A 26672-nucleotide genomic window follows, 5' to 3' on the forward strand; every position below is an offset into this window, starting at 1 on the left:
AAATACCATCTTACCTATCATACAGCTTATCATAAATTTCAGCTTCTGTCAGATGGGTCAGACTTGGTGTTTCTTCTGCCTCCTCAGCACTAGGGGGTGTAGTAGGAGGGGTCTGAAATTCTTCTGCAATAAATAGCTTGAAGATTTAACATTGCTGTGTAAAGAGTAGTTCTACTAGTTGTTGACAACTTCAGTCATCAGGCATTTACTGCATATACATTTCAAATGCTAATAATTGTGCAGACAAATTTTTATATTGATATTTTTCAAAATCTTTGTTGAACAGATCAAGACAAGAAAAAGGCTGTTTCTATAATCGTTGTGTAAAGATAAGAGTGAGAGGATATGACGTCATCACTTTTTGACATCCATCAATTTTAAAAATGTTTCCTTTTTTGGCTTGAGAACAGAATCAAAAAAGATTTAAAATGGGAAAGATGTTTATCTACCCGACATTTCCAGTTAACTAAAAATACGACTTTTTAATATGAGTAATAGGGATCCATGACACCAATACATCGGCAGGGCAACAATAAAGTTATCATTTCAATTATAGGGGGATCATTTCAATTTCAAGATTTCAATTTCAAGGTGATCATTTCAATTTCAAGGTGATCATTTCAATTTCAAGGTGATCATTTCAATTTCAAGGTGATCATTTCAATTTCAAGGTGATTATTTCAATTTCAAGGTGATCGTTTCAATTTCAAGGTGATCATTTCAATTTGAACAAACCTTCATCAGTGACTTCAGAGTCTTGTCTCTGTTTAAAGTTTTTGTTGTACATATGCAAGTGTCCTAAATCTAGAACAACCATCCTGGCAGCATTGTCAACAAAGTTTTCTGGGATCATGATTTGTGGGGCAGAGATATCTAGATCTATCATCCATTTCTTGGTCTTAATCTGAAATCAAATTAAAAGTTGAGTTGAGTAAAACAACTTTACAAAACATAACATTACATTACTATGTTCCAATTTCCATATTTATCATCATTTTTGTCAGAATATATAAACACTATTCAAATTAATGTGAATACATCACATAATTTTAATCTCGGTAAAATATTATACCTTTGATAATCAAAATTAGAAATTCTTGATATTTTCTGAATAGATATAAAATATTTTTCTATTTGTTTATGTATTCCCTAAACTCAAAATATATTTTTAAATAAGTAACACAGTGAGAAATTTCTTTTGAAAATATAGGTTAAGAAATCAAACCCTATATAAACAATATGAATTCCTTAATAAATATCTAAAAGTCCTGCTGTTCACCATTTAACAATGATAGGATATGTATCAGACTAACAATAAAGATTCATAATTAGGTTTCTTTTATGTTTTTCTGACTGCAAATGAAGTTCAAACAATAAACTACATGAATTATTGAAATACTTACAGACTCATCCCCAGCTAGTATCTGGTCTAATGTGTTCCTTAATTCAGCTTTTGTCTGCTCCTTAAATACCTCATATCTACGTCTGGCTTCAGCTGGAATAAGTTACAGAATCAAGTAAATATTGTTGTAGAAAGGAAATCGCTCTTCATTTTCAGTAATACTATTAATGAAATATACACCATTAAAAAGTAACACAATCAACTTAACCAGATATGTTTAAGCATTTAGATACAATAAATAAAGAAATAAAAGAATACCTGTTAATTGTAATTTGGAGACTTTTGCCATGGCTTTATTCCTACTGGAGAAAAAATCTCTGACTCGTCTAACAGTGGCTGGATTGTAGACTAAATCTAAGGGTCTTGTGTTGATAGATAACCTGTGGAATACATTTTTAATATACTTGTATCATGATTCATTTGTATTCCTATCATAAGATCAGCTAAATTTTAAAGAAAGTCTAAATCTAAGTTAGGTAACATTTAGCAGTACTAATTAACCTGAAAAACCATGCAAAGGATTTTTTGCAATTCTGTCAAACTTTAAAGAAATGTAACATAAGTTTAGAGCAATTTTAGGTAGGATATAGATACATTTTCATCAGTTTCTCTGTCATATCATAAACTTAGATATGTATAATGGCTCGTTTCAAAGAGACTTTTTCAGACATGTGGTCAATTTATCAAAGTATTATCAAAAGTATTTTTGTTTCACAATTTAGCAAACGGTGAAAGACTCTTTAAAATGCGACTCAATAGTTTTTACATCTTTTTTTTCTATGGTCCTCTGCTCTTCAAAACAGTTGAAATAGTTGAACTCATTCATCTGTTAAAATTGCAACATGACAAATATCATAGCACATAGATTTTTACTTTACATATCATAAATGTGTTTTTCATTTAAGTTGTATTAGTAATATAGTCCTATATTATGGTAAATCAATCATTTTACTCAAAGACAAGTTTTGTAAAGTGTCTATTCTGTAAACTTTTTAAATCTGATAAAGCTTTAGTAGAGTAAATACTTACTTATAACTTGCATCTGTACTGGTAGGGTTCTTCTCATACATTAGTTCAAACAACTTCTCTTCTTTGAGTGTTTTAAAGAAGCTGTCTGTAGACTTAGAGTTATGTGGTGGGTCTTTAGTTATATCTGTTGACTGACCAGCTGACTTAGATCCCCTAGGTGATGTCAGACCACTACCACTGAATGATCCAGAGAGTGATAACTTCCGCTCCTGGAAAAACAAATCAACTTTTGTCATTATTGAAATTTATCATTGATAACAAAAAAGAAAAATCAATTAAAGGCTGTATACATTATGGTGTTCTTTTTAGAATTTTCTATAGATGTTTTGGATGTGACTGAGTAAATTTTCACTTAATTTGCTTGAGTCTGCTGTAATTTTACAGAGAAATTATGAAAGGAAATTCAAATATGACCAGAACAATAATTACAATCACACAAAATAATCAAAACATTCATAACACATCTCTACATCTCTACATCTGGAAAATGCCCTCTCAGTCATATACAAAAAGAAAAATCACAAAAATACTGAACTTCAAGGAAAATTCAAAACGGAGAGTACCTTATCAAATTGCAAAATCAAAAGCTCAAACACATCAAACGAATAAATAACAACTGTCATATTCAGAAAATGGTGAATTAAAACGCAGTACTTACCCTGGTCTGCGGTGTCACAAGGCAAGGAAAAGATGAATTCTCTGTAAATTTATCTCTAAGATGCAAACTACCAAGGCTTAGGCCATACTTCATAGCACTGGACCTTGGTCTGGATTCAAACATCATATTAATGTGGGAACATTCTAATTCTACCATGGTCACATTACCAGGGTGTTCTAAAACAATACCGATAAAAAAATCCATCATAATATACATGTAAACTATCGTGGGATTACAATATTGGTTCACATCTATTTACATAAGAATAAAATAAGAATTTTATTACTTTGAAATCCAAACACTTACATGAACAGAATCATTTTCTAAATTTATACAATATTGAAAAAATTCTTGCGCTTTGTAAGCAGATAAATTCTTGTATTTTGCAAACAGGTAAATTCTTGTATTTTACAAGCAGGTAAATTCTTTTACAAATTTCTGTAAATAAAATATGAATTAACAATTCAACAGGTCATCCCAGTTCTTTTCTTTTACATGTATTTCATTGAAATCATAGATAAGCTTCAGGTAGGACTGCTAACTCTATTAAATTAAACACCAGAAAAACAAAAAATAATAATTTAACAATCATGTGCTTTAATGTCATTCCATTATACATACCATTTAATGAAGGGCTGGATGAAAGTTTGGGACACAGTAATTTGAAGGATCCAGAATTAAGTGTAAAATGCATTAAAGCAAAAACCATATCTTTCTTCAGAAATGATGTATTCTCTGAAGTCTCTTGTATAACTTCCATTATTTCGTGTTCTGAAGAGAAAAATAAGTATCCGTTTCAACTTTTACTAGATATAAATTTGTAGTTTTAATTTTTTTCTTTTTTTTTCTCAAGTTAGAAATACATGTATGTGATGTAATGTAATGCAGATTCATTATTATTCATGGGATACCATTTGCTTTTAGAATTCGAGGTCAAAGGTAATGATAAATTTATATATTCAATGAAGTTCACATTAACTTAAAGCTTGTATACAAATTTGGGCAAATCACCTAAATATCCATGAAAATACCTTCCTCAATCATCAGTAATTGGTAAACAGGTAAATAAATACCTTCACAGAATATAGTGAAAATAAATCAATTTATACATCTAAACATTGGAGAACTTTTAATTTCCATCTAGTGTAAACAATAGTATTCCTTAGCTTTTTTCAACTTAAATTTACCTATCTCTTCCTCTTCCTCCTTTTTAATGACTTTAGACGGTGGTGGCTCCCCGACATCTTTAGCTAGATTTGTGGCAGACGATGAAGGGGTGGGAGTTTGACTGCCACCCCCACCCCATCCTCCCCATCCAGGGAACCAACTCTGTAGATATCCTTTTTGTTGTGGCTCTGCCTGGACCTTTTCAATAATTTGGGGTGCCTAAAAATGTTCATTTATCTATTCAGTTGTTGCGTACCATTTTTATTAGATCATTTCAAAATGAATGTCAACAAAAAATACCAAAAATGGTCAACAATGGAAATTATTAGGTAACGGTCACACAATAAAGGTTGACAGCTTGTTTAATAATGGACTATTTTTTAAACTTATACAGTAAGCTATGATTGCTTAAATCCTCTAGTATTTGGACTAGATGAATAGTTGCGTCATTAGCACTCATAAACACCACTTTATTTTTATATTGAGAAATTCAATTTGAAATAGAACTGTCGTGTTGAAAGGAATTACATTTAAGCCATATGAAATGACTGATATAGAAATATTATTATTGTTACTATAAATTAACCTTAAACAATGCTCCTTTTTCTTTAACTTGTCTGTAAGCCAAATCTCTGATGATTCTCAATTCTTCAAAATTGAATTCTTCTTCAATTCTGTTTTTATCAGCCTAAAATATGGAGATAAAATTTATAAGACATTGAAAAAGCTGTTATAAGAGTAGTGATTTGTTTTCACATTACAAAATAAATCTTTAATCCCATATTGAGTTTTATAAACCATGCAATTTTTATCAGAATCTAGTAACATAACTCTGTATTATATAGAATTGCTCATGAAGAAGTGCTTCTTTGATTCATCTACAAATAATCTCATCTCTTTAGTCCATACCAACATGGAACATTAACCTAACTAAAATAGTAGAAAGTATTAGGAAGACACTAAAAACCTTGTAAGAAAAGTTGCAATGATAGGGTAACATGGTCATGTTTTTGAGTATCATGATCCATTATCTTTTTGTATGAAGTATACTGAATAAATACAAATGAGTGTGTCTTAACATACAAACAATCTTAATAAAACAGATTACTTTGAAAATGATATAAGCTGTTATAATGGAGGCATAACTTACTGTCATCTTTGGGTTTAGTTGTTCTCCAATAAGACAGATAGTATATGCTTTGTAATATAACAGAATATCATGGACTCTACGTGCAGCAAACTTCCAGGTTCTATGTTCATTCTTTTCCTTAATTCTACCTTGATGAACTGATATAGCATACTTCCACCATTTTCTTGGACTGAAATTACATCAGATTTTAAATCAATGATCAAAGATATAACAGTTTACTTTGCTTGACGGGTTGTTCAGCCAATTTTATCAATACAAACTACTTGTATACAAATAGGAGGTTTAGCTAGCGATAAAACCTGTACTTGGAATTACTGATAATGCAAATATATAAGAACTCAGTTATAATATTCTCACTACACAGTTCTAACATAATTACTTAGAAAACAAAATTTCATCTACAAAGTAAACACAGGTCCTGTATAAAACATCAATGAATTTCAAGGATGGGAGGTCTTTCTATAAATCATAATAAAATGAATAAACAAGAATGTGTCCCAAGTACAATAATGCCAAATTTGCACTATCATTTTCTATGTTCAATGGACCATGAAAATGGGATAAAATCTCTAATTTGGCATTAAAATCAGAAAGATCATAGGAAACATGTTTACTACAATGTAAGTTTCAAGTTGATTGGACTTCAACTTCATCAAAAACTACCTCGATCAAAAACTTTAACCTGAAGCGGGACAGATCGACGGATGAACGAACAGAGTCACAGACCAGAAAACTTAATGCCCATAAATGGGGCATTACAATTTTAAATACCCGCCTGGAAAATACAAGCAATATCAGTCATTTGAAACTCTTGATTCTATATTAATCCTACCTACCTTTTCATTATAGCCTGTGTAGGACATGACTGTTTACACTTCCTCCTTTTATCATGTCTCTCTATCTCCTTCAACCATTGTATAATACACCTGTATTGTTCCTCACTTAGACAGAAATTGATGTCATCTAAATTCATATTTAAATCAATCCTAGGCATATTAGCTGATCTCAGAGGCAGAGCTGATGTATTTCTTTTAAGTTTAGTTTGTGCACTGATAGGAGCCAAGATGAATTCGTGGTCCTAAAGAAAAATAATGGACTGTAATTAATGAAATTCAAATAGAAAACACTACTGTGGATTTAGTATTATATGTTGGATACCAATTTTTTCGTGGTTTTTGTCAGTACAACTGAACCACCAATCTATATTTTCAATGAATTCCAAAATTTCAAATACCCAGTAGGTTGTAAGCAGACTTTAACAAAACAATGAAACCACATGTTTATGAAAAGGCAAGTGTTCTGCAATCTACGAAAATTGGTCCCACAAAAATAAATGAATGCACAGTATCTTAAATTTTCATTTTCACTATCATTAACATTTAATAGTGAACCAAATGAATTTTATCACAGTGCCATCTCCACTTGATCAAAGTTTTAAACTTTTGTCTGTTCTTTTGTCCAATGGAATAAATACAATAGCCATTGTTCTTTGTGTAGTTTATTCACTCAGACTAAAGAGTAAGGGTACAATGCGGCCCCATATGTTTTGATCACTTTCCTTCTGTAAATTTTGTCATTTTTCAAAGTTTGAAAATAAGACCAGGAAAAAATTCACCTGGGATTACAGATGACGAATAATCCTGCAAGATAATCAGAAAACAAGAATGTGTCCATAGTACACAGGTACCCCTCTCACACTATCATTTTCCATGTTCAATCGACCGTGAACTTAGGTAAAAAATCTCATTTGGCATTCAAATTAGAAAGATCATACCATATGGAATATGCATATGTGTACTAAGTTTCAAGTTGCTTGGACTTCAACTTCATCAAAACTGCCTTGACCAAAAACTTTAACCTGAAACTCCCACTTTCATTTTCTATGTCCAATGGACCGTGAAATTGGGGTCAAAAGTCTAATTTGGCTTTAAAATTAGAAAGATCCTATCATAAGCAACAAGTGTATTAAGTGTCAAGTTGATTGGACCTCAGCTTGATCAAAAACTACCATGTCCAAAAACTTTAACCTGAAGCGGGACAGACTGATGAACACATGGACGAACGAACGAACCAACGGACGCACAGACCAGAAAACATAATGCCCCTCTTCTATCGTAGGTAGGACATAAAAACAGCATTTGCCAAAGTAACATCTGTATTGGTGAATGTAATATAGTTATTGAAGATTAGTATTATATCATAACCAATGTCAAAATATTAGTTTGAAAACATTATTTTACCTGGAAAAGATTCGATTTCTTGGAAACAAACATCTCTCTTTCTAAAGCATCCTGAAAACAAACCAAAATTAGTTCAAGTTGAACAAAAATCTTCTTTCTTATATTACCAGAGGCTATATTCAACAAAAATCTAACTTTAATTCTGATCTAAACAACACTTTCTTTTCAATTAATATATATGCAAAATTTATGATTGATTGATTGATAGGTAATTATGTTACACCACATCAGCACAACAAGGCTAAATTGCGGCGAAAGCTATTTAAATATTATTGTTTTTAAAATCAGACAAAAAATCTTTCAATTTACTAAAACTGGAGTTATAAAGTGAGAGTATGACTTACAGACAAATCTGACATAGACAAACTCCCTAACATGGTAGCATGTGTGTCTAAGTACACGGAGAAGTTCTCAAGGTCAATACGTTTATGCATCATGTTAGTCTCATCATGACTCACAAATTTCACTTCCTGCAAATATAAAAGTGTTTCTTTTAAAGTACAAGGCTATTTTCCAAATAATTGATTTAATAATGCAAGTTAAACACAGAACAAGACACTTTCATGTGGGTATCTAATTTGATTTTGTCATGATTGTAGTCTGAATTCTTTTCAGATTACACACAATTGAAAAGGCTTCATTTGTATATATAGTTTAAACATACTTAACTTGCAAAAGTAGCTTTAGTTAGAAGAATTATATTTAAACAGTAGATTCGACTGTCATTTACATGTAAAATATTTAAGCAGTATAATTAAGCTACTTACCCACTTTCCATTGGTACTAACAGCTGACAGACTTTTGATAGCTATACCAAAGGCAAATGGACATGATGGTATTAGCTGGTCATCCTCATATCTGATATGGACATCTTTTATCTTTAGCTGTCAAAGAAAGAAAAAAGAGAAATATAAGACAATTGATGAATTAGAACTTAAAATAAAAGAATCAAAAGAAACTAGATTTGTAATTGTAAGCAATAACAGATGGCACCCTTGTCCCCCTATTGTCTATTAACGTACACATTTTGAATAGAACTTTTTACTGACTTAAGTCAAGCTTCTGAGTATGAAAACTCTTTATACATAACAATTTTGGTCTGTGAAATCTTCCTAAACTTAATGATCTAATTATCAGTTTAACTTATTTGTCATTTCATAAAACACAATTATTTCAAACAAATGATATATGGTGGAACCTATCTATGAGACACACCTGTATATTTTCTAAGATGTTGCTGGCTATTGAGGTTCCATAGGAAAACCATGAGGATCCATATGCTTCATGTTTCTCTTGTTTCTGTATCTGTAAAAGAAAATAATGGAATAAAACAGGAATGTGTCCATAGTGCAAGCATGCCCCCCTCCCACTTTCCTTTTTTATGTTCAGTGTAACGTGAAATTGGGTCCAAAACTCTAATTTGACATTAACATTAGAAAGATCATATCATAGGGAACATGTATACTAAAATTTAAGTTTATTGGACTTCAACTTTTTTAAAACTACCATGACCAAAAACAATAACTTTTTTCATAATTCATACTTAATTAATATATCTCATATAATGTTAAAAACTAAATTGTTACCTTCCACTCTTTTTCCAAAGCCTCCAGCATAGCAACTTTCTTTGTCTGTTCATCTTTCTTAGTTTTCTCTTCATCAAACTGTAAAAACAAAAATTATGATAAAGAAAAACAAACACAAAAAATGTATAGTAAAACACCTTAACATATATATATACATGTACTGTAGTACGCCGCTAGATTAAAACTGACGAGGAAAGGTAACACACGGCCAGCGAAAGCTCTTTTTTGAGAGCCCAGGTTGTCGTGTGGTCTAGCGGGACGGCTGCAGTGCAGGCGATTTGGTGTCACGATATCACAGTTGCATGGGTTCGAATCCCGGCGAGGGAAGAACCAAAAATTTGTGAAAGCAAATTTACAGATCTAACATTGTTGGGTTGATGTTTAGACGAGTTGTATATATATATATAAAACCTCAATCTAAAAGTTCTATTTATGTAGTGTTCAAACCCTTTATTAAAACATTTTTCATTATGTTTTGTTTGTGATGTTTAAAAAGGGAGGGAATGAAATGAATATACATAATACAAATAGCGTCAGCTTAATTTTCTTTGTTTTTTTTTAATGTTTTGTTTTGTTTGTCTTTTGATGCCTTGCGGCTGCCATAGTCAGTTTTTTAATATCGACTTATGAGCATGATGAGTTAGAATAACCCTTTGGTATTTTTAGCTGCTCTTTTACATTAGGGTCACTTGGAACAATTATTTAACTAATCAAATAATCCTTACCTGTGTTTGTCTGTATGGTCCTGCAACTAAGTATAACTTTTCTATGGAAATTACCCATGGTTCACTTCGTAGATATCTAATTGGGATCTGTAGAGTAATTTTACCAATAAAACCTAGAAGAAAAATATAACAGCCCTGATATTAAAAATTTTCAAGAACTGTCAATCCCTTTTTTTTTTATAATCTTATCATTTTTATAAGTATATTCAACTATTAAAAAGTGTAAATCAATCTTAATTGTGGTCAATTGTATTCTTACACCAAATAAATAAGTTGGATTTTATATCTACACAATATTCAAAGTTTTATATAAATTTGAGGAACAAAGAAAAGTTTATTTGTATATAATTTATTGATGTGAAATCTCTGCCTTTAACAAATTCCTACTTTATTCAATATGTTTCAGATTGAATATGCCAAGTTTATAATCAGTTAATAACCTCCATCAAAACAAGTTGGAAATCTTTATTGGTTGACACTTTCCCCTTTTCCATTCTCAATTTTAGTACATTTATATATTTACCTGACTTTACTTGCAGTGGTAAGTCTAAGTACTTTAAGGCATCTTTCTTTAGAGGTAAATTTTCTAACTCAACTGCACCTACAAAATATATCAAACTTAATCAATGACATTATGTCCACCAATTATGTCCAACTATTTAAAATGACTGTCAAATAATCCTGTACTTGTCATGTTTCATAGGAAAAAAGTATGTGATCTATGTAATTTATGTTATATTAAACAATTAAATTTAAATTCTTTCTTCAATATACATGTATAAAAATAATTTTATGAATTATATTATCAGGAAAATTGTGAAAATATACTTTTAAATATTTTTATATACTGTGCATTCATTTATTTTTGTAGGTACCAATTTTCGTGGTTTGAAAAGAAGTGTCTCAGCACAAATATTTTGGAACTGGCTACAGAAAAAAATGATGATGCATGTTGGATTTTTTTTATAACATTTTTAAGGAGGCTAGTGCAGTCCCTGAGATTGAATGCTTATTATATGCGTCGCATCCCTTGTATAACCAAATTTATGTAGACATGGGTATTCAAGAAGATCTGAGGCTAAACCTATAAAAAGAGACACTGTGAAATTTGCAGTCTGAAAAATCTGTGTTCCTTACCTTGTAACAGAGCAATAGATAACTGTGCTGTGTTCAGATTCTCTACATATTCACCAATGTAGGTATTTAGCACCCAAGCTGCAAGCCCTTCTAACATTGTTTATATTTAATCCTGAAAACAAAGGGAAAAGACATTACATTGTAACCATTAAAGTAATTTTAATATAAAATATTGTGTTGACAATAAATTAAGTGATGAAAAACAGACAGATGAGTGCTATTAACAAGAGGCTCTCAAGAGCCTGAATTGCTCACCTGGTAAACAATGCCTTCGGCCATGTTTTTTGACGAAATAGAAAATAAAACACAAACTTTATTTTATACACCCTACTGATCATTCAAATGAAGTTTGGTTGAATTTGGTTGAGTAGTTTTAGAGGAGAAGATTTTTTAAAGTTAGCAAATATGATGAACAAATTGTGAAAAATTGTCATTAAAGGACAATAACCCATTAAGGGGTCAATTGACAATTTTGGTCATATTAACTTATTTGTAGACCTAACTTTGACCCAGTAGTCTCAGAGGAGAAGATTTTTGTAAAAGATAACTAAGATTTATGAAAAATGGTTAAAAATTGACTATAAAGGGCAATAACTCCTAAAGGGGTCAACTGACCATTTCAGTCATGTTGACTTATTTTTAAGTCTTACTTCATGTACTTTGCTGAACATTTTTGCTGTTTACAGTTTATCTCTACCTATAATAATATTCATGATAATAACCAAAAACAGCAAAATTTCCTTAAAATTTCCAATTCAGGGGCAGCAACCCAACAACGGGTTCTCCGATTCATCTGAAAATTTCAGGGCAGATAGATCTTGACCTGATAATCAATTTTACGCCGTCAGATTTGCTCTACATGCTTCCATTTTTGAGTTATATGCCAAAAACTGCATTTGACCCCTATGTTCTATTTTTAGCAATGGCGACCATGTTTGTTGATAGATCAAAACTTCGGATACAATTTATAAACTAGATACCCTAAGGAACATTCAGTTAAAGTTTGGAAGTATTTGGCCTAGTAGTTTCAGAGGAGAAGATTCTTGAAATAGTTTACGACGACAGACGACAACGGACGCCAAGTGATGGCATAAGCTCACTTGGCCCTTCGGGCCATGTGAGCTAAAAACATCCCCATCTGTATCTAAGTGAGGGTAATGATGTGGATAACAGATATAGAGTTATAGCAAAAACATACAGAATAGAGAAAAAAATTACTCCTCCCACATCCACTGACCCTATTTTTGTTGTTCTTACATGTCCTAATGATGTACATTTTTGTAAGTAAATTTGTATCCTTCGTTTCATCATGTTCAATACAAAACTTGGCTAATCTTACACTTCATCACACAAATATAACTTCAATGATAAATCCTCCATTGAAGAATTTTTCATGTTGCTATCAAATCTTTTAGCACTTAAAGTCATAAGAAACCTCAAATTCAAAAAAAATATTGCATATGTTTTTTATAACTCAATGGATAGTTTTCATTGTAAAACTTATGTACATATACTTTTTTCTGAAGAAAATTCTTTAATTTATTCATATTTAGAAGAAGTTTACTTTATTTGAATTGCTTCCTTCCAGCAAGCAATTCCCCCGATATATTTTCCGTATGCAAGATGACCTCAGTGTGACCCATCTCGTAAAAATCCGGTGACCACAATACGCATGGATGTCCTTAAAATAAACTATTATCTGAATTTACATGTTAAACACGTGCTCAATTTCCATGCTTTTTTGTTTATTTTTCGTCAATTGTTGACAAACAGGTGACAATCGTTAAACTTCGGCTTTAAAACACGAACTTTAATTACCTGCCATATTTTCACAACAACACTGACCGATTGAAAAAAAAATTGACGATAATACGATATTTACACGAAAAAAATGATAAATTCGAGCACAGAAGACTAAGTTTATGATGTTTGTATGCATTGGTTTAAGAATTGGAAGAACAATATTTTTCACCGGTCACTCGTTTCTTATGACTTTAATATAAATTCCACAGCATACTGTTAATAATAACTTCTTTTTATACCTTTAATGGTTAAATATATCTATTTAAATAAGTTCAGTAAGTGATAAAAAAAATAAATGGAAAGAAATCTACATGTAACACATGTAACAGCTGGCCCAATGTTATCAATAAATAAACAGATTTTTACTACTACAAATTGTTTACATAGACAAATTAAAGAGTCAAAAATTGATCTGTATATCATTTATATCTTTTCATACAGATTTTTTTGTTGACATTCTTTATGGAATGATTACTTGAATGGAAATAAAGGACCAGATGCTATTAGGTCATAAATAAGCTAAAATTACAGAACCAACAATAAAGTTTTAAATTATATATACACGTAATTACCTTGACATCTAATTAACTTGATTAATGTTGAAATGACATAGATAGAACCAAAAATTGACAATTATAATCAATGATTATAATAGGAAGTTCTTCCCTTTGTAGTGAAAACAACTAGAAGATATAAGAGCAATAATTGCTTATTTAGTAAAAATATGCCATTCTAACTTTTTTCTGGATCAACATCAATATCAACCTGGGGACAAAACAAAACTAACCTTATAAGAGAAGTAACCTTTGAATTGAGATAAAAAGAGCAAAGATATTACATGTAAATCCACATGTATCATGTGTATAGGGACCTATTTGCAAACGCTATGCCGATTTTATTGTTTTAAAAATTGTAATTGAAAAAAGACTACATAACTTTTATTCTTATTCAGATGCATAACAAAATAAATAGTGAATGTGTCCATAGGGACACAGATGATGCCCCCGCTAATGTATAATGTTATAAAGGGACATATCTTAAAAACTGTAAATGTGAAGCTGCCAAAATTTGAACTTCAACTGAGTTTAGTGGTAATAAGCATTACAGTATATATGTGCATTTCATTGAATTTAGTTGAGACAAACTTAAGTTAAGAGAACAGAAACGAAAACATTCAGCAATTTTTCCATTTGTAAAGGGGCATAACCCTAGATTGGTAATCAAAGTGCTTGGAAGCACTGAATGGTAAAGATTGCTTTAATTTATCAGTTGAATATTACATTGTATAAAAGCAAAATTGGTTTTAGTTGATTCAACTACTATTCTGGTCAAAGAAAGATAACTCCAATTTTTAATAAGAAGATTTTAAAAAGCATTGATTGCAGCTGATTCAACTATAATGATGGACAAAGGAGGATAACTCCAATCTAAAAAAAAATATAATTGATTGATATTTTTGAAATTTTTCAGCAAATTGTCCATTTGAAAAGGGCATACCTCTAGAACAGTAAAAGTGACAGCACAAAAGTTCATAATTGATCTGTATATTGTAGTAATAATCATTGTGTATAAGTTTCATAACATTTGGTTGAGGCAAACTTGAGTTAGAGTACGGAAACAAAATATTTAGCATTTTTTCCCTTTGTAAAGAGGCATAACTCTAGTAATGTAAAGTAACAGTAAAAGTGACGCCACCAAAATTCAAACCTGGTCTGTATTTAGTGGTCATTAACATTCTGTATAAGTTTCATAACATTTGGTCTAGGCAAAATAAAATTAGAGAACGAAAAGTCCATGAAAGCTTTTGACGAATTTTAGTCTGTAAGTCATTTCCAAACATGACGTCATACAAATGAAAACCCCAATAAAATTCATTTTTAGACAACTAAGTACTAACTTAGCCTTCAAAGATGGTTTATAAGACCATCAAGATTATTTTTTACATGTTTTATTGGCTATTTTCTGTTTGACTGTACATATTGTCATAGCTAGACCAGCCATCGGTCCAGAAATTAATGTAATCAGTCAGAGCTCAGACATAAATAAGTCTGAATCTGCTTTTGACTTATAGATGTCTAAATTTGTAAGTTTTAGGATTTGTCTCCCTTTAATGCAAGACAAAATACGACTTAAATAAGTCAAATATTGTTAAGCAAGAAATGATTGACCAGAATCAAAAAGTTGCAAATATCAACTCCTACAAGTCGATAAGTTACCAAAATTGGTCAACTTCAAGACCCACGCATACTTATAAAAAGGTCATGCATCTAAATTAAATAATGACAACACTGAAAGCCAATGCCTTGTCTTCTAAAGAAAAATATGAATGAGAGTCTGAAAAATCGGGGATCATGTTAATTAACCTTACAATGCAACCACCTGGATCCACACTTAATGAGGTAAAACATCTGTGTTTAGTAAGGATGTTCAATTAGATAATTAAATATAGATAGATCAAGTCCTTGTGAACTCTCAGACAGGTTTTTACTGTCAAAGGTGGTGTAGTTTGGCCACCAAGTCAAGTTAAGTTTTTTCATCAACATAAATAGACCTAAACAAGTCTGTCATTTTGTGACTTAGATAAGTCTAAAATTGAAAACACATTTTTATAAAGAATACATGTTTTGACTTCTTTAAGTCAAAAACAGAAATAGACTTGTTTATGTCTGAGCTCTGACTGGTAATGTTTACAAACACTTTTTTTCTACACAAAGTTTTTGACGCAATTTTACAAAAAATTGAGACAAAAGACATGATTTTCGTTGGATTAACTGAAAGATATATGTAAATAATTTAATTTTGGATGTAACACGTCTTCTGATTGGCTGACATTATTTTGTTATGAGCCCATAGACATAATTTAGTCATGTGACCGTGACGTCATCAACGTTTTTTCATTGTTTTCTACGGTTTAAAATGGAATTTAGAATTAAATTATAAGAAATGACTGTAATATTTATTTTGTCTATTCGATATAACATAAAAAATGTGGTGCACATGTACACTGTTAAATAACCCACTGTGCACGTTATTCAGTGTGCACCAAATTTTTTATGTTATTTCTTCATAGACAGAAAAAATATTACAGTCATTCCTTAAACAGCTTCAGAAAAGGTATTACAATAAACCTCAAGTGATTGAAATTCTACTTTTAGCCAAATTTTGGGAAATATGTGACATCCTTCCCCCCTTTTTGCAATATTTTATAGCAAATAAATGCATATTGTTGCCAAAATTAGACATTTTGACACAAGGCTTATATTTGTACTCTATTGACCTAACGCTTGCTTATGAAGGATTGCGCTGTATGTAGTAGCCTAAGTATTCAACGCTTTGTTTTTTTTCTTGCGAATATATCAAATTATTATTTTTATCAAGTTTTCATGCTACTTTATAACATATATTAAATGTATAGTTGATTCAGAAGTAAGAAATTGATTCCCTATTGCCAAGTTTTTTAATCAAGTCTTTGGTATGCAATAAACATGAAGATTAACATTTTCCTGCTTGAAATTGCTAAATTTTGTAAAATTTTGCATCATCAGAGATCTTTTTGAGATATTCAACATTAAAAAACTGACACGCGTGGAAAAGCTTCGTTATTCACAGTGTTTCGTGAAATCAGTAAAAAGATCAACGTGCAAGACATTTCTAATTGTTCAGTCATCATGAAATAATCATTTTATTGCACGTTCTTCCGTGCAGATACCCCCCTTTACATCCCTCATTAATGATGACATAGTTTTACTCCAATTGTCTTCAGCTCAACTGATTTAACTCATTCATAAACATGTTTATAAAACAAGGAAAAACTCAAAAAAGCAAGAAAATTGGTGTACATGTACATTGTATGTCATGTATGTGGGATGCTGGTTGTATGTTAATGAGAAGATGTGGTATCATGCCAATAAGACAATTCTCCATAAGAGAGGGGGAACAGGACCTTTTTCAGGACATAGGTATCAGGTGTTTTTAAGCTCAGGATTTTTGGATTGATCCATTACTGGCTTTAAGGATCCGGGAATTCTTTTTTTCAAATTTTGGGACGTCTGGGATTAAATTACTTTAAATTAAGGACCTCAGGATTTCATGATCAGGGATCTCCTGTAGTTGGTGATCGCAATACTGGTATACTAGTATTGTGCACAATACTGGTATAAAAACTTTGTACCAGTATTGTACCAGTATTGTGTTTTTTTTTAAATAAACAATACATATAGGTAATTAATCTTTTAGGTGTCACATATATATACAAATGTATGCTTAATGATATTAACATATGACCATGATGACAAGACAATTTTATAAGGAACTAGATATCGTTGAGATGGAAGCCATCTCTGTGGGCCCCGCTGTGAATAATGTGCATTAACAAATTGTATCTTTACCATAGGACATGGGTTTGTCAACTGAAACCAAAGTTTTTGACCTTGACCTTTGACCTAGGAAGTTGTACATAAATTATGACACACCCTTTGGTGTTGGTTTATAAACATGTCAAGTATAAACTTTGAAATGATAACGGTTCTCAAGATATAGAGCAGACACGATCTTTACCATAGAACATGGGGTTGTCAACTGAAACCAAAGTTTTTGACCTTGACCTTTGACCTAGGAAGTTGCACATAAATTATGACACACCCTTTGGTGTTGGTTTATATACATGTCAAGTATAAACTTTGAAAGGATAACGGTTCTCAAGATATAGAGCAGACACGATCTTTACCATAGGACATAGGGTTGTCAACTGAAACCAAAGTTTTTGACCTTGACCTTTGACCTAGGAAGTTGTTCATAAATTATGACATACCCTCTGATATTGGTTTATATACATTTCAGGTATAAACTTTAAAATGATAACGGTTCTCAAGATATAGAGCGGACACAATCTTTACCATAGGACATGGGGTTGTCAACTGAAACCAGAGTTTTTGACCTTGAACTTTGCCCTAGGAAGTCGTTCAAAAATTATGACACACCCTCTGATGTTGGTTCATATACATGTCAAGTATAAACTTTGAAATCATAACGGTTCTCAAGCTATAGAGCGGACACGATCTTCACCACAGGACACAGGGTTGTCAACTGAAACCAAAGTTTTTTTACCTTGACCTTTGACCTAGGAAGTTGTACATACATCATGACACGCCCTCTGGTGGTGGTTAATAAACATGTAAAGTATAAAGTATGAAATCATAATGGTTCTCTAGATATGGAGCCGACACAAAGTTAAAGTGTTTGAACTGTTACGGACGGACGGATGGACAGACTGATCACTATAGGGCGACCCGCCTAAAGGCGGGGCCCTAACTATTGTTTGTTTAACTGATGGTACACTGTGATTGAAATTAAAGAAAGTTTTAAATCTTCTGATGTTTTAAGAACCGTACTGTCTGCATTTTAACAAACTCTTTACTTTCTTCTATGTTTTCTTCCAGCTCTCTCTTTTCAAGACTCAATAGTACTGTACATTTTAGTGAATTATATATTGATATTAATGCTGTTATAGCTTCTGTATCATCAGCATTGGTATTTTTTATTTCTTCTTCAGATGGCATTTCTGCAACCCCCACTTACAAAATTGATATTTATGTATCCAGTCTGTGGACTTTCTCTTATGCTTGGTAGATTTCAAGCTTGTTGAGATAGCAACTGTATGACTTTCTTACTGTAGGAGTTCTTGTGTAATACATAGTATTTGAATATTTGTACCAGTAGATACATGTATATCTGCTACAAATTGTATTGCCCATGGTTCTAAATCAACTGCTTTAACTTCCCTTAACATTTATGTAAACAAACTAGTTAATTTGATTATAATCAGGTTTCCCTATTAAGCAACTTTTTATGTTTAATGTATCATAAATCTTGAATCATGTTTATTGAGAAAGATTAATAAAGACCAACAAATGCATATGCTCTTAGTATACATGTACATGTATTAAAATATCTGTAAACAAGAATGTGTCCAAAGTACAAGGATGCCCCACTCGCACTATTATTTTACATGTTCAATGGACCGTGAAATTGGGTAAAAAATCTAATTTGGCATTAAATTAGAAAGATCACAGCATAGGGAACATGTGTACTAAGTTTCAAGTTGATTGGACTTCAACTTCATCAAAAACTACCTTGACCAAAAACTTTAACCTGAAACTCACACTTTCATTTTCTATGTTCAGTGGACCGTGAAATTGGGGTCAAAAGTTTAATTTGGCTGTAAAATAAGAAAGATCATATCATAAGGAACATGTATACTAAGTTTGAAGTTGATTGGACTTCAGCTTCATCAAAAACTACCTTGACCAAAAACGTTAACCTGAAGCGGGACAGACGGACGGACGAACGAACAGATGCACAGACCAGAAAACATAATGCCCCTCTACTATCGTAGGTGGGGCATAAAAATATATGATGGCATACATGTAAATGCTGAACTAACAGTGATATAGTGTAATAATTTGCTTGAATTTATTAAAATGAATAATTACTCATATAATAACATTAAGCTTTTATTTATTTTTTTATCTCAATTGAATTAAATAAAATATAGAAATATGATAAAATTATTAGCAAATATTTATATAATTAACAATTGTTTGAATAACATGACTTAATTACAATAATTTTTGGTCTATTTTGTACACGTATAGTAATTATTTTTAACTGGTTGTTAATTGATTTCACAATTATCCTCTATAATCTATAATCTTTTTGAGTTCATTTAATCTCCCTTTGAACTTCAATATCTAATTTTGCTAAAAATCCATTTTTCATTATACACCTTAAAGTATAGTCAACAATATAACTACAATACTGGTATATCAGTATTGTTGTTTTAAAAAAAATAATTACAATATATATTCGTACAAAATTTTTATACCAGTTACCAGTATTGTGGACAATACTGGTAACCAGTATTGTGATCACCAACTACAGGAGATCCAGGATCAGGACCCCTCCGACCCCCTCCCCTATAAGAGACCAAATGACAGAGAAGTTAACTTAAAGCGACCTCATACAGGCATGCGCCGGAAAGTAATCCTCAAAAAGTTGATGGTATTCCGTAACTAAAGAAGAAGAAGTAAATAGCAAAACTCATGACATGTCCATTTCACAATTTTTAGTTTTTGTCAAGGTGTTACTGTTAGTCAAAGTTCGTTAAGGGGGAAGCTTAACATGTGCAATCTGGTTAATACCGATACCCTTTTTATCTGACAGATTGTGAAAATACTTTTTACGGAGTTAGGGAGCTACCATTTGATTTTTATGGGGGGGCTAGGAGGATAAATTTTGTCCTGCATTTTTTTTTAGCTGTAATCTCTGTCCTGCCTTTTTATTTTTCACTCTGTTCAGTCCTGTCTTTCTTTTTTAGTTTATCCTGACCTTTTTTTACCTAAATTGTCGTCCTGACTTTTTTTTTTGCAAGTGTCTCATCCTGCCTTTTTTTTTTACTGAAAAACTCCTGTCCTGCCTATTTTTTTCAAATTTCATCCTAGCCCCCCATAAAAATTAAATGGGTAGCTCCCTTAGACTGATCATCATCGTCTGATGAAACCGAGAGAACAATCTCGACCAGTCACCTACTGACTTTCAAAAAGTTTCATGACCTTACACTTTCATATATGATGAAAAACATATAGTTTTCTTCATTTTAAAAAAAATATCATACCAACCTACTTTCTCAGGTCGTAAACGTTCATAAAACTTATAGTATCACATTTTCTACTACTATTTTATTTTCCCTTTCCCAATCCTTTAAGCGTGTAATAGATGCTGATCGTATATTTTGTCTTAATCTTTAAAGTGTTTACAAACAATTATCTCCCCTTGATTAGCTTTGACCAGACGAAAAAAATGGACAGATCTATTATTTCTTGCATTCAAAAAGTTGTTTTATATGAAACAAAAGCGGTATATACTTTATTTAAACCCACCACAGGTTTTTGTTCAATATCAAGATTTGTGTTTAATCTTAAACATTAAATGACAGTTATCATAAATAAAATACTTCCTCACACTCAGTCACATCTGAGACTTGTCACTACTATAACACATATAGTAGTCTCTATATATAAACTATACCTGAGTGATGGGTCGAAGTACCCTTTTCGAGTGACGACATAGCTTTGCTATGATATAGATGTCTCAGGTCACATGCACTGCAGTACTGGTAACAAATTATTTGCAGTTTCACCAGAAAAAAATTATAAACATGTCTATCAACCTCTGTAAATGTGAATGCAAGTTATGAACTGATTGAAATAAGAAGAATAAGGTGGTCTTTTCTGCAACACGCCAACAGTCTTTCCACCTGCCTGTCAACCAATTGGCCGTTTCAGAATCTAAAGCATCATGGGTAATTTCATTGTTCGTACCCCAAAGTGAAAATAACGTTACGACATTGGTTGAATTTCCATTGTTTATAACGTTTTAAACCAATCAAAACGCTTTCGTGTACGCTTTTGAAAATATTACCCAGGATGCATTAGATTATGAAACGGCCAATTGTAGTGAGTCTCATTGGGGTCTAAGCGTGAGGCGTGAAAGTCAAATTATTGTGACGTGAAAACGGGAAACAAAGTCTAGCGGATCACAGGAAATAAAAAAAAAAAAAAGAGAATTGCTTATGTACATAGTATAAGCTGGATACTGGAATCTGACAAAACAGTACACGGGATCCGGATCCGAACCTCCAATGAGACCCCATTGTAGGAACTATCTCCATATTATGTTTATTGGTTTCATGTTATTATCCACAATGCATTTTGACGTTACAATTTCCATTAAAAAGCATGCATAGTATGAATGTAATTGACTACTAAATCATATGATCTCACCATACCTATAGAGTATAGTATTGTATTTATTATTAATTTGTTCTTGTCATGAATATGCATGAAATATTTGTCATTAGACATTAAGAAAACAACTTCATAAATTATTCCATGTTAACTCTACACAGAGGTACCAGCTCGTGTATGATGCACATAGAATGTAATATTTCCATTTATTATGTTTTTTATAACAGACAACTCTCTATAAATTTTAGAAAACTTTATTGTTGATTTTTTTTTATATTATCTCTTTGCAATATAATATCTATATGATTGAACACTACTTTCTAATTTTTTTAACGGTTTCAACTTTTGCTACATAGGAAAAAATGGGTTATCAAATTAGTGAAAACATAGGGCTGCCAACAATTTCTATTTTATAACAAATAAACCCTTCAGCCAATGCCAATTTTATAAAACTCAATGCAAACACAATGCTATGAACCACATTACCACAACAAACAGAAGAGCCCGAATTTGGGCAGTCAGACATTCATTTTTCTAGAGATATAGAATTATAAAGTTATGCCCTTTTAAACTTGGAAAATTGTACTTGGTTTTTTTTAAGTTATTCTTTTTTTTCAGAGAATATATGTAGTTGGATCTAACACCACAGAGACACAGTTTCGTGTACTGAAAATTGACAGAACTGAATCTAGGGATTTAGTTATTCATGATGATAAGGTATTTAACAGTGTAGTGTAGACAAAATTTGTTCTTCCCTCATGACAAAGTAGCAGATTGGTGAGTCGTTAAACCAAATTGAACATATTTTAGTTTCTCAGACTATTTTCTCTGTACTTGGAAACCTGGAAGTTTTATTTTTGTTGTTGTAAAGACAATGTCCCCAAAATTGCCACTTAAATAAATATCATTCATGCTGTTACAATTTGGATGATCTGTAAATTTTGAGTTAAAACTGTGGACTATTTGTTATAAACTTATATAGAAGTTTGTGTCCATCCATAAAATTAGACACACTTTGTGAACTCCATACAGACAGAATGCTGTTTTAAACACAGTCTTATTATTTCAATGAAAAAATAACAATCCCTTTAGCTTTTCAAGGTCAGAAGTCAAGGGTCAGGTCAGACTTAAAACATTGTCAACACAAGAACAACTTAACCACTTTTACAAAACTTCATCAGATGGAGTACATATAATCACTATGAAATCACATTGGAAACTTTTAATGTTTGTTTTTAATTCTTTAAACTAATATTATTCACATTCATCTTTCAAAAAAACGATTCAGAAATTACTTAGAGAAGAAACCAACCTACCGAATGTCCACCACAAAATATACATACACGTAAGGAATGTGACTGTTTAGTAAAAATGTTGGTTCTAACAGATTTCTGATGCATTCCATGTATTCCTTATGAGGTAACATCCTACCAGCTCATAATGACATTTCTGATTTCATTTCAGGCTGTTTATACACAGATACAAATACGTAATTTACTGACAATGATAAATCATGGAAATCAACCAAAAGATGTAAAATCTGATGCAGGACTCATTAAAACTATCTCAGCTTTTGGAATAGTTGGTAAGATTTAGTAATCACCTCACTTGAAAGTCACTAGATAAGATTATCATGATTGATAATCAACTATACTGTACTTTACCACCATTTTCATTTGACAACTTTTGCTTGAGCTATTAGACTTAATCCATTTTTGGCCAGCATTATGACAGTCTGTACTGTTTGCCACTAGTCCAATGCTCCAGACTAGTAAAAACATTTTCGAACTAGCAAGTATTTGCAAAACTTTGTTAAGATTGTAAGAAAAATGGCGGAATATTAGTCTTCAGATTGTATGCAGTTGGAAAAGTTTTTGGTGTAGACTGTTGTGAAATATACCATTCTGAAGCAATTGGTCCAAAAGCTTTCATACTTATTTAAATTGTTTGTCATTATATTTGCTTAATCATAGATTCATAATTTATCTCAATTTAGATTTCAAAATTTTTTGGTAGATTTATGAAAATGAGACCTGTATTTGACTTGAGATACCATAATGACACCTTGTGAGCTGGTTTTGGTAAGTTGACTGTACAATGTACTGTATAAAAGGTGTAAGAATATAATACCAATAATATAAATGTAGAAAACTGCTATTGTAAAAGTTATAGGATAGATATTTGTCATTTTTTACAGGCTTTGTAAAGTTTCTAGAAGGTTATTACATCATTGTAATAACACAGAGAGCAAAAGTTGCAGTAATAGGACCACATGTGATATACAAAGTTATGAATACAGCTATGATACCTATACCTAATGATACTGTCAAATATACTCATCCTGATGAATCAAGGTTAGTGTATAATACACATGTGATATACAAAGTTATGAATACAGCTATGATACCTATACCTAATGATTCTGTCAAATATACACATCCTGATGAATCAAGGCTAGTGTATAATACACATGTGATATACAAAGTTATGAATCATACCTAATAATACTGTTAAATATACACATCCTGATGAATCAAGGTTAGTGTATAATACACACATTTTCAGTATTGGAGGGGCTTTAAGTCTGTACGTCTCTACGTCCCAAAATTGGTTTCTGTTCTCTAACTTTAGTTTGCCTCAACCAAATGTTATGAAACTTATACACAGTGCTAATTACCACAAAACGCAGATTTAATCAGATATTTGGTGGTGTCACTTTTCCCATTATAATATAGAGTTATGTCCCTTTACAAATGAAAATATTGCTTATTACCACAAAACCCACATCAAGTACAAATTTGGGTAGTGTCACTTTTACAGCTCTTGAGTTATGTCCCTTTTTAATGTTACATGCAAGCTTGGCCACATGTGTCCCATTGACACTTTCCCCATTTATTTAGTTCCTTCTTTTAGACTTTGTATCAACCATTAATATGTTAAATAGCTATAAAAAGCTGTTAATATAAAAATGAGATAATTTTCCATTAGAGTCAAAATGCCATGAATGTTAACAATGCTAGTTCACTGTCACTGTACATACTTAAACAAGGAGCATAAACATACGGTTTAGTCAACAAGAAAAGGCTGCAACATTTCAAAATGTTAAACCAATTGATACCAGAAAACCAATGACCAGAACTATGACAAAACAATGAAAGAAAACCTTATATAACGAACAGCATCCTATCAAAATCCATATTAGATTGATATATTGATTATTTACAAGTATTTTTTTTTACTAATTCCATTTGTAGATATAAACAATATCGAAATAGAAATAAAAAATAAGAATAAAATGAAAAGGAAGATATGTTATTTTTGTTTGTATCTTCTTGAAAGTCAATGGAAAGTATCAAAGTACAATGTCGATTCAAATAAAAAGAGAATAGGATTAAAAAAAAGAATCAGAAGATATCTTTTAAATAGACTTTGTTATAACTTTTTGATATTTTGGGGTATATTTTTAAGGTATAAGAAGTTATTTGAGAGTGTTGACCTGTCCAGCAATTTTTACTTCAGGTGAGTTTTATAAATGTCACACACAGAAAAACTGTTAAAAAAAGCAGCATGGTTCTTTGTAGGAATTTACTTGTAAGTCTCAAGTCAACATTATAAAATGTTTTATAAGTTCTATGCTGCTTTTTCTAGGTATAATTTAATAATTTTTCAATGAGACAAAATAAAATTTTTGGTAAGTTTTGCAATTGAACTGATTGAATTTGAGTTTTGTTAATTTATTGATTATATTTTCAGATGAATACATTGAATGTTATTCAATAGTTGATTATGTTTTCAGTTACAGCTTTGATTTGATACATTCATTACAGTTAATAATGATGCCAGTGTTCTCCATTCAATGTTTGATTATTTTTTTCAGTTACAGCTATGATTTGACCCATTCATTACAGTTTAATATGATGCCAGTAGATTGTGTATCAAACAGTACTGACTTAGGTCAATCTGGTAAGGTATTTTTTTTTTGGACTGTCTCTATTTCTCTCAGTTAACCATATTTGAAACAAGAATGTTGAATAATTTAAAACAACAACATTTAAAAGAAAATAAACTCAAAATAATGTTTTAGTTATAAATTAAAAAAAGAAATCTGCATTAGATGTAAAAAATTACTTATATTGTTTAATGTTGTAGTATGTAGGATAATATATTAAAAGGATCGCTTCGTTAATGTTGTAGTATGTAGGATTATATATTAAAAGGGTCGCTTCTTTTTAAAATATGTAATAAACAAATGTAAGCTATATTTTTGTCAACTTGGAAAAAAAAGGTTTTGGTGGGGGTGTCTTCCTCAAATGCCAACATTTTATATGTTACCTATTCCTTGAATGCCAACAAAAATATTTCAATGGATGTTTATATAATAACAATAGGTGTTTTTATAAGTACTTAACTGTAAAAATAATTAGTGAACTTGATGAAATTGCTACATTTTAAATAAAAAATAGCAATTTTAAGAGTTTAAATTATTATGAATTTAAAGAAAGAAAGAAAATGAAATCATTTTTATTACTATTATCTATTGAAAAAAATTGGGGGAATGAAAATGTTTATTAACATAAGACATAATTATTTAGATGAACTATATGAATATTTTAACTGAACAAACTTTAAAAAAATCATCAAAAATAATTGAGTAATTTAAGAAAATTTGATAACTCCCATAAGCTGGCACTCTACAAACAAGTTTACAACGTTTGGAGAAAATCCATAAAATAAGGTAAAAAAAAATTAGTCTAAAGAGGCATGCTTATTATTAGGTGTAAGTGGCTTTGAACTAGCTACCAGTAACTGCAAGTTTTCTCAGAGGCTGTTCTTAAGTGTCTTTTTTGTTGTTGGGATAAACAAGTACCTGACCACGTCCATTCTGTGTAGTATTTCTATTTGCATCCATCTGATGAGATAAGACATTTTCAACTAATTTTTATAGTTAGTTCGACTTTTTGGTATGAGTTT

The 26672-nt window shown here is 31.1% G+C and overlaps 2 protein-coding genes across 4 annotated transcripts in view; one reads left to right on the forward strand and one right to left on the reverse strand.

The window, feature by feature from the left end:
* Nucleotides 1-20700, reverse strand: part of LOC139493487 (intermembrane lipid transfer protein VPS13D-like) — a 79324-nt gene extending 58624 nt beyond the window's left edge. The window contains exons 1-20 of the mRNA XM_071281916.1: nt 20574-20700; nt 11095-11206; nt 10481-10558; nt 9958-10070; nt 9233-9310; nt 8862-8951; nt 8414-8530; nt 7991-8116; nt 7647-7697; nt 6243-6484; nt 5407-5575; nt 4843-4944; nt 4277-4475; nt 3711-3860; nt 3090-3265; nt 2432-2640; nt 1661-1782; nt 1404-1495; nt 736-904; nt 15-123 (exon numbers count right to left, since the gene is read on the reverse strand). Of these exons, the coding sequence (XP_071138017.1) occupies nt 15-123; nt 736-904; nt 1404-1495; nt 1661-1782; nt 2432-2640; nt 3090-3265; nt 3711-3860; nt 4277-4475; nt 4843-4944; nt 5407-5575; nt 6243-6484; nt 7647-7697; nt 7991-8116; nt 8414-8530; nt 8862-8951; nt 9233-9310; nt 9958-10070; nt 10481-10558; nt 11095-11191 (2489 nt within the window). The 5' untranslated portion in view covers nt 11192-11206; nt 20574-20700. The remainder of the gene's footprint in view (nt 1-14; nt 124-735; nt 905-1403; nt 1496-1660; nt 1783-2431; nt 2641-3089; nt 3266-3710; nt 3861-4276; nt 4476-4842; nt 4945-5406; nt 5576-6242; nt 6485-7646; nt 7698-7990; nt 8117-8413; nt 8531-8861; nt 8952-9232; nt 9311-9957; nt 10071-10480; nt 10559-11094; nt 11207-20573) is intronic.
* Nucleotides 20701-20711: 11 nt separating this feature from the next.
* The window catches only part of LOC139493488 (polyphosphoinositide phosphatase-like), a 35734-nt gene continuing 29773 nt past the window's right edge, over nt 20712-26672 (forward strand). Inside the window, exons 1-6 of one of the 3 annotated variants that reach the window (XM_071281917.1) lie at nt 20712-20811; nt 22320-22418; nt 23166-23286; nt 23899-24055; nt 25170-25220; nt 25579-25664. In XM_071281917.1, coding sequence (XP_071138018.1) covers nt 20755-20811; nt 22320-22418; nt 23166-23286; nt 23899-24055; nt 25170-25220; nt 25579-25664 — 571 coding nt within the window. In that variant the 5' untranslated portion in view covers nt 20712-20754. The other 2 variants (XM_071281918.1, XM_071281919.1) reach the window with 2 other exon arrangements.

This window comes from Mytilus edulis, chromosome 10 (genome assembly GCF_963676685.1).
Source record: "Mytilus edulis chromosome 10, xbMytEdul2.2, whole genome shotgun sequence".
In the NCBI taxonomy this organism is placed as follows: Eukaryota; Metazoa; Mollusca; class Bivalvia; order Mytilida; family Mytilidae; genus Mytilus; species Mytilus edulis.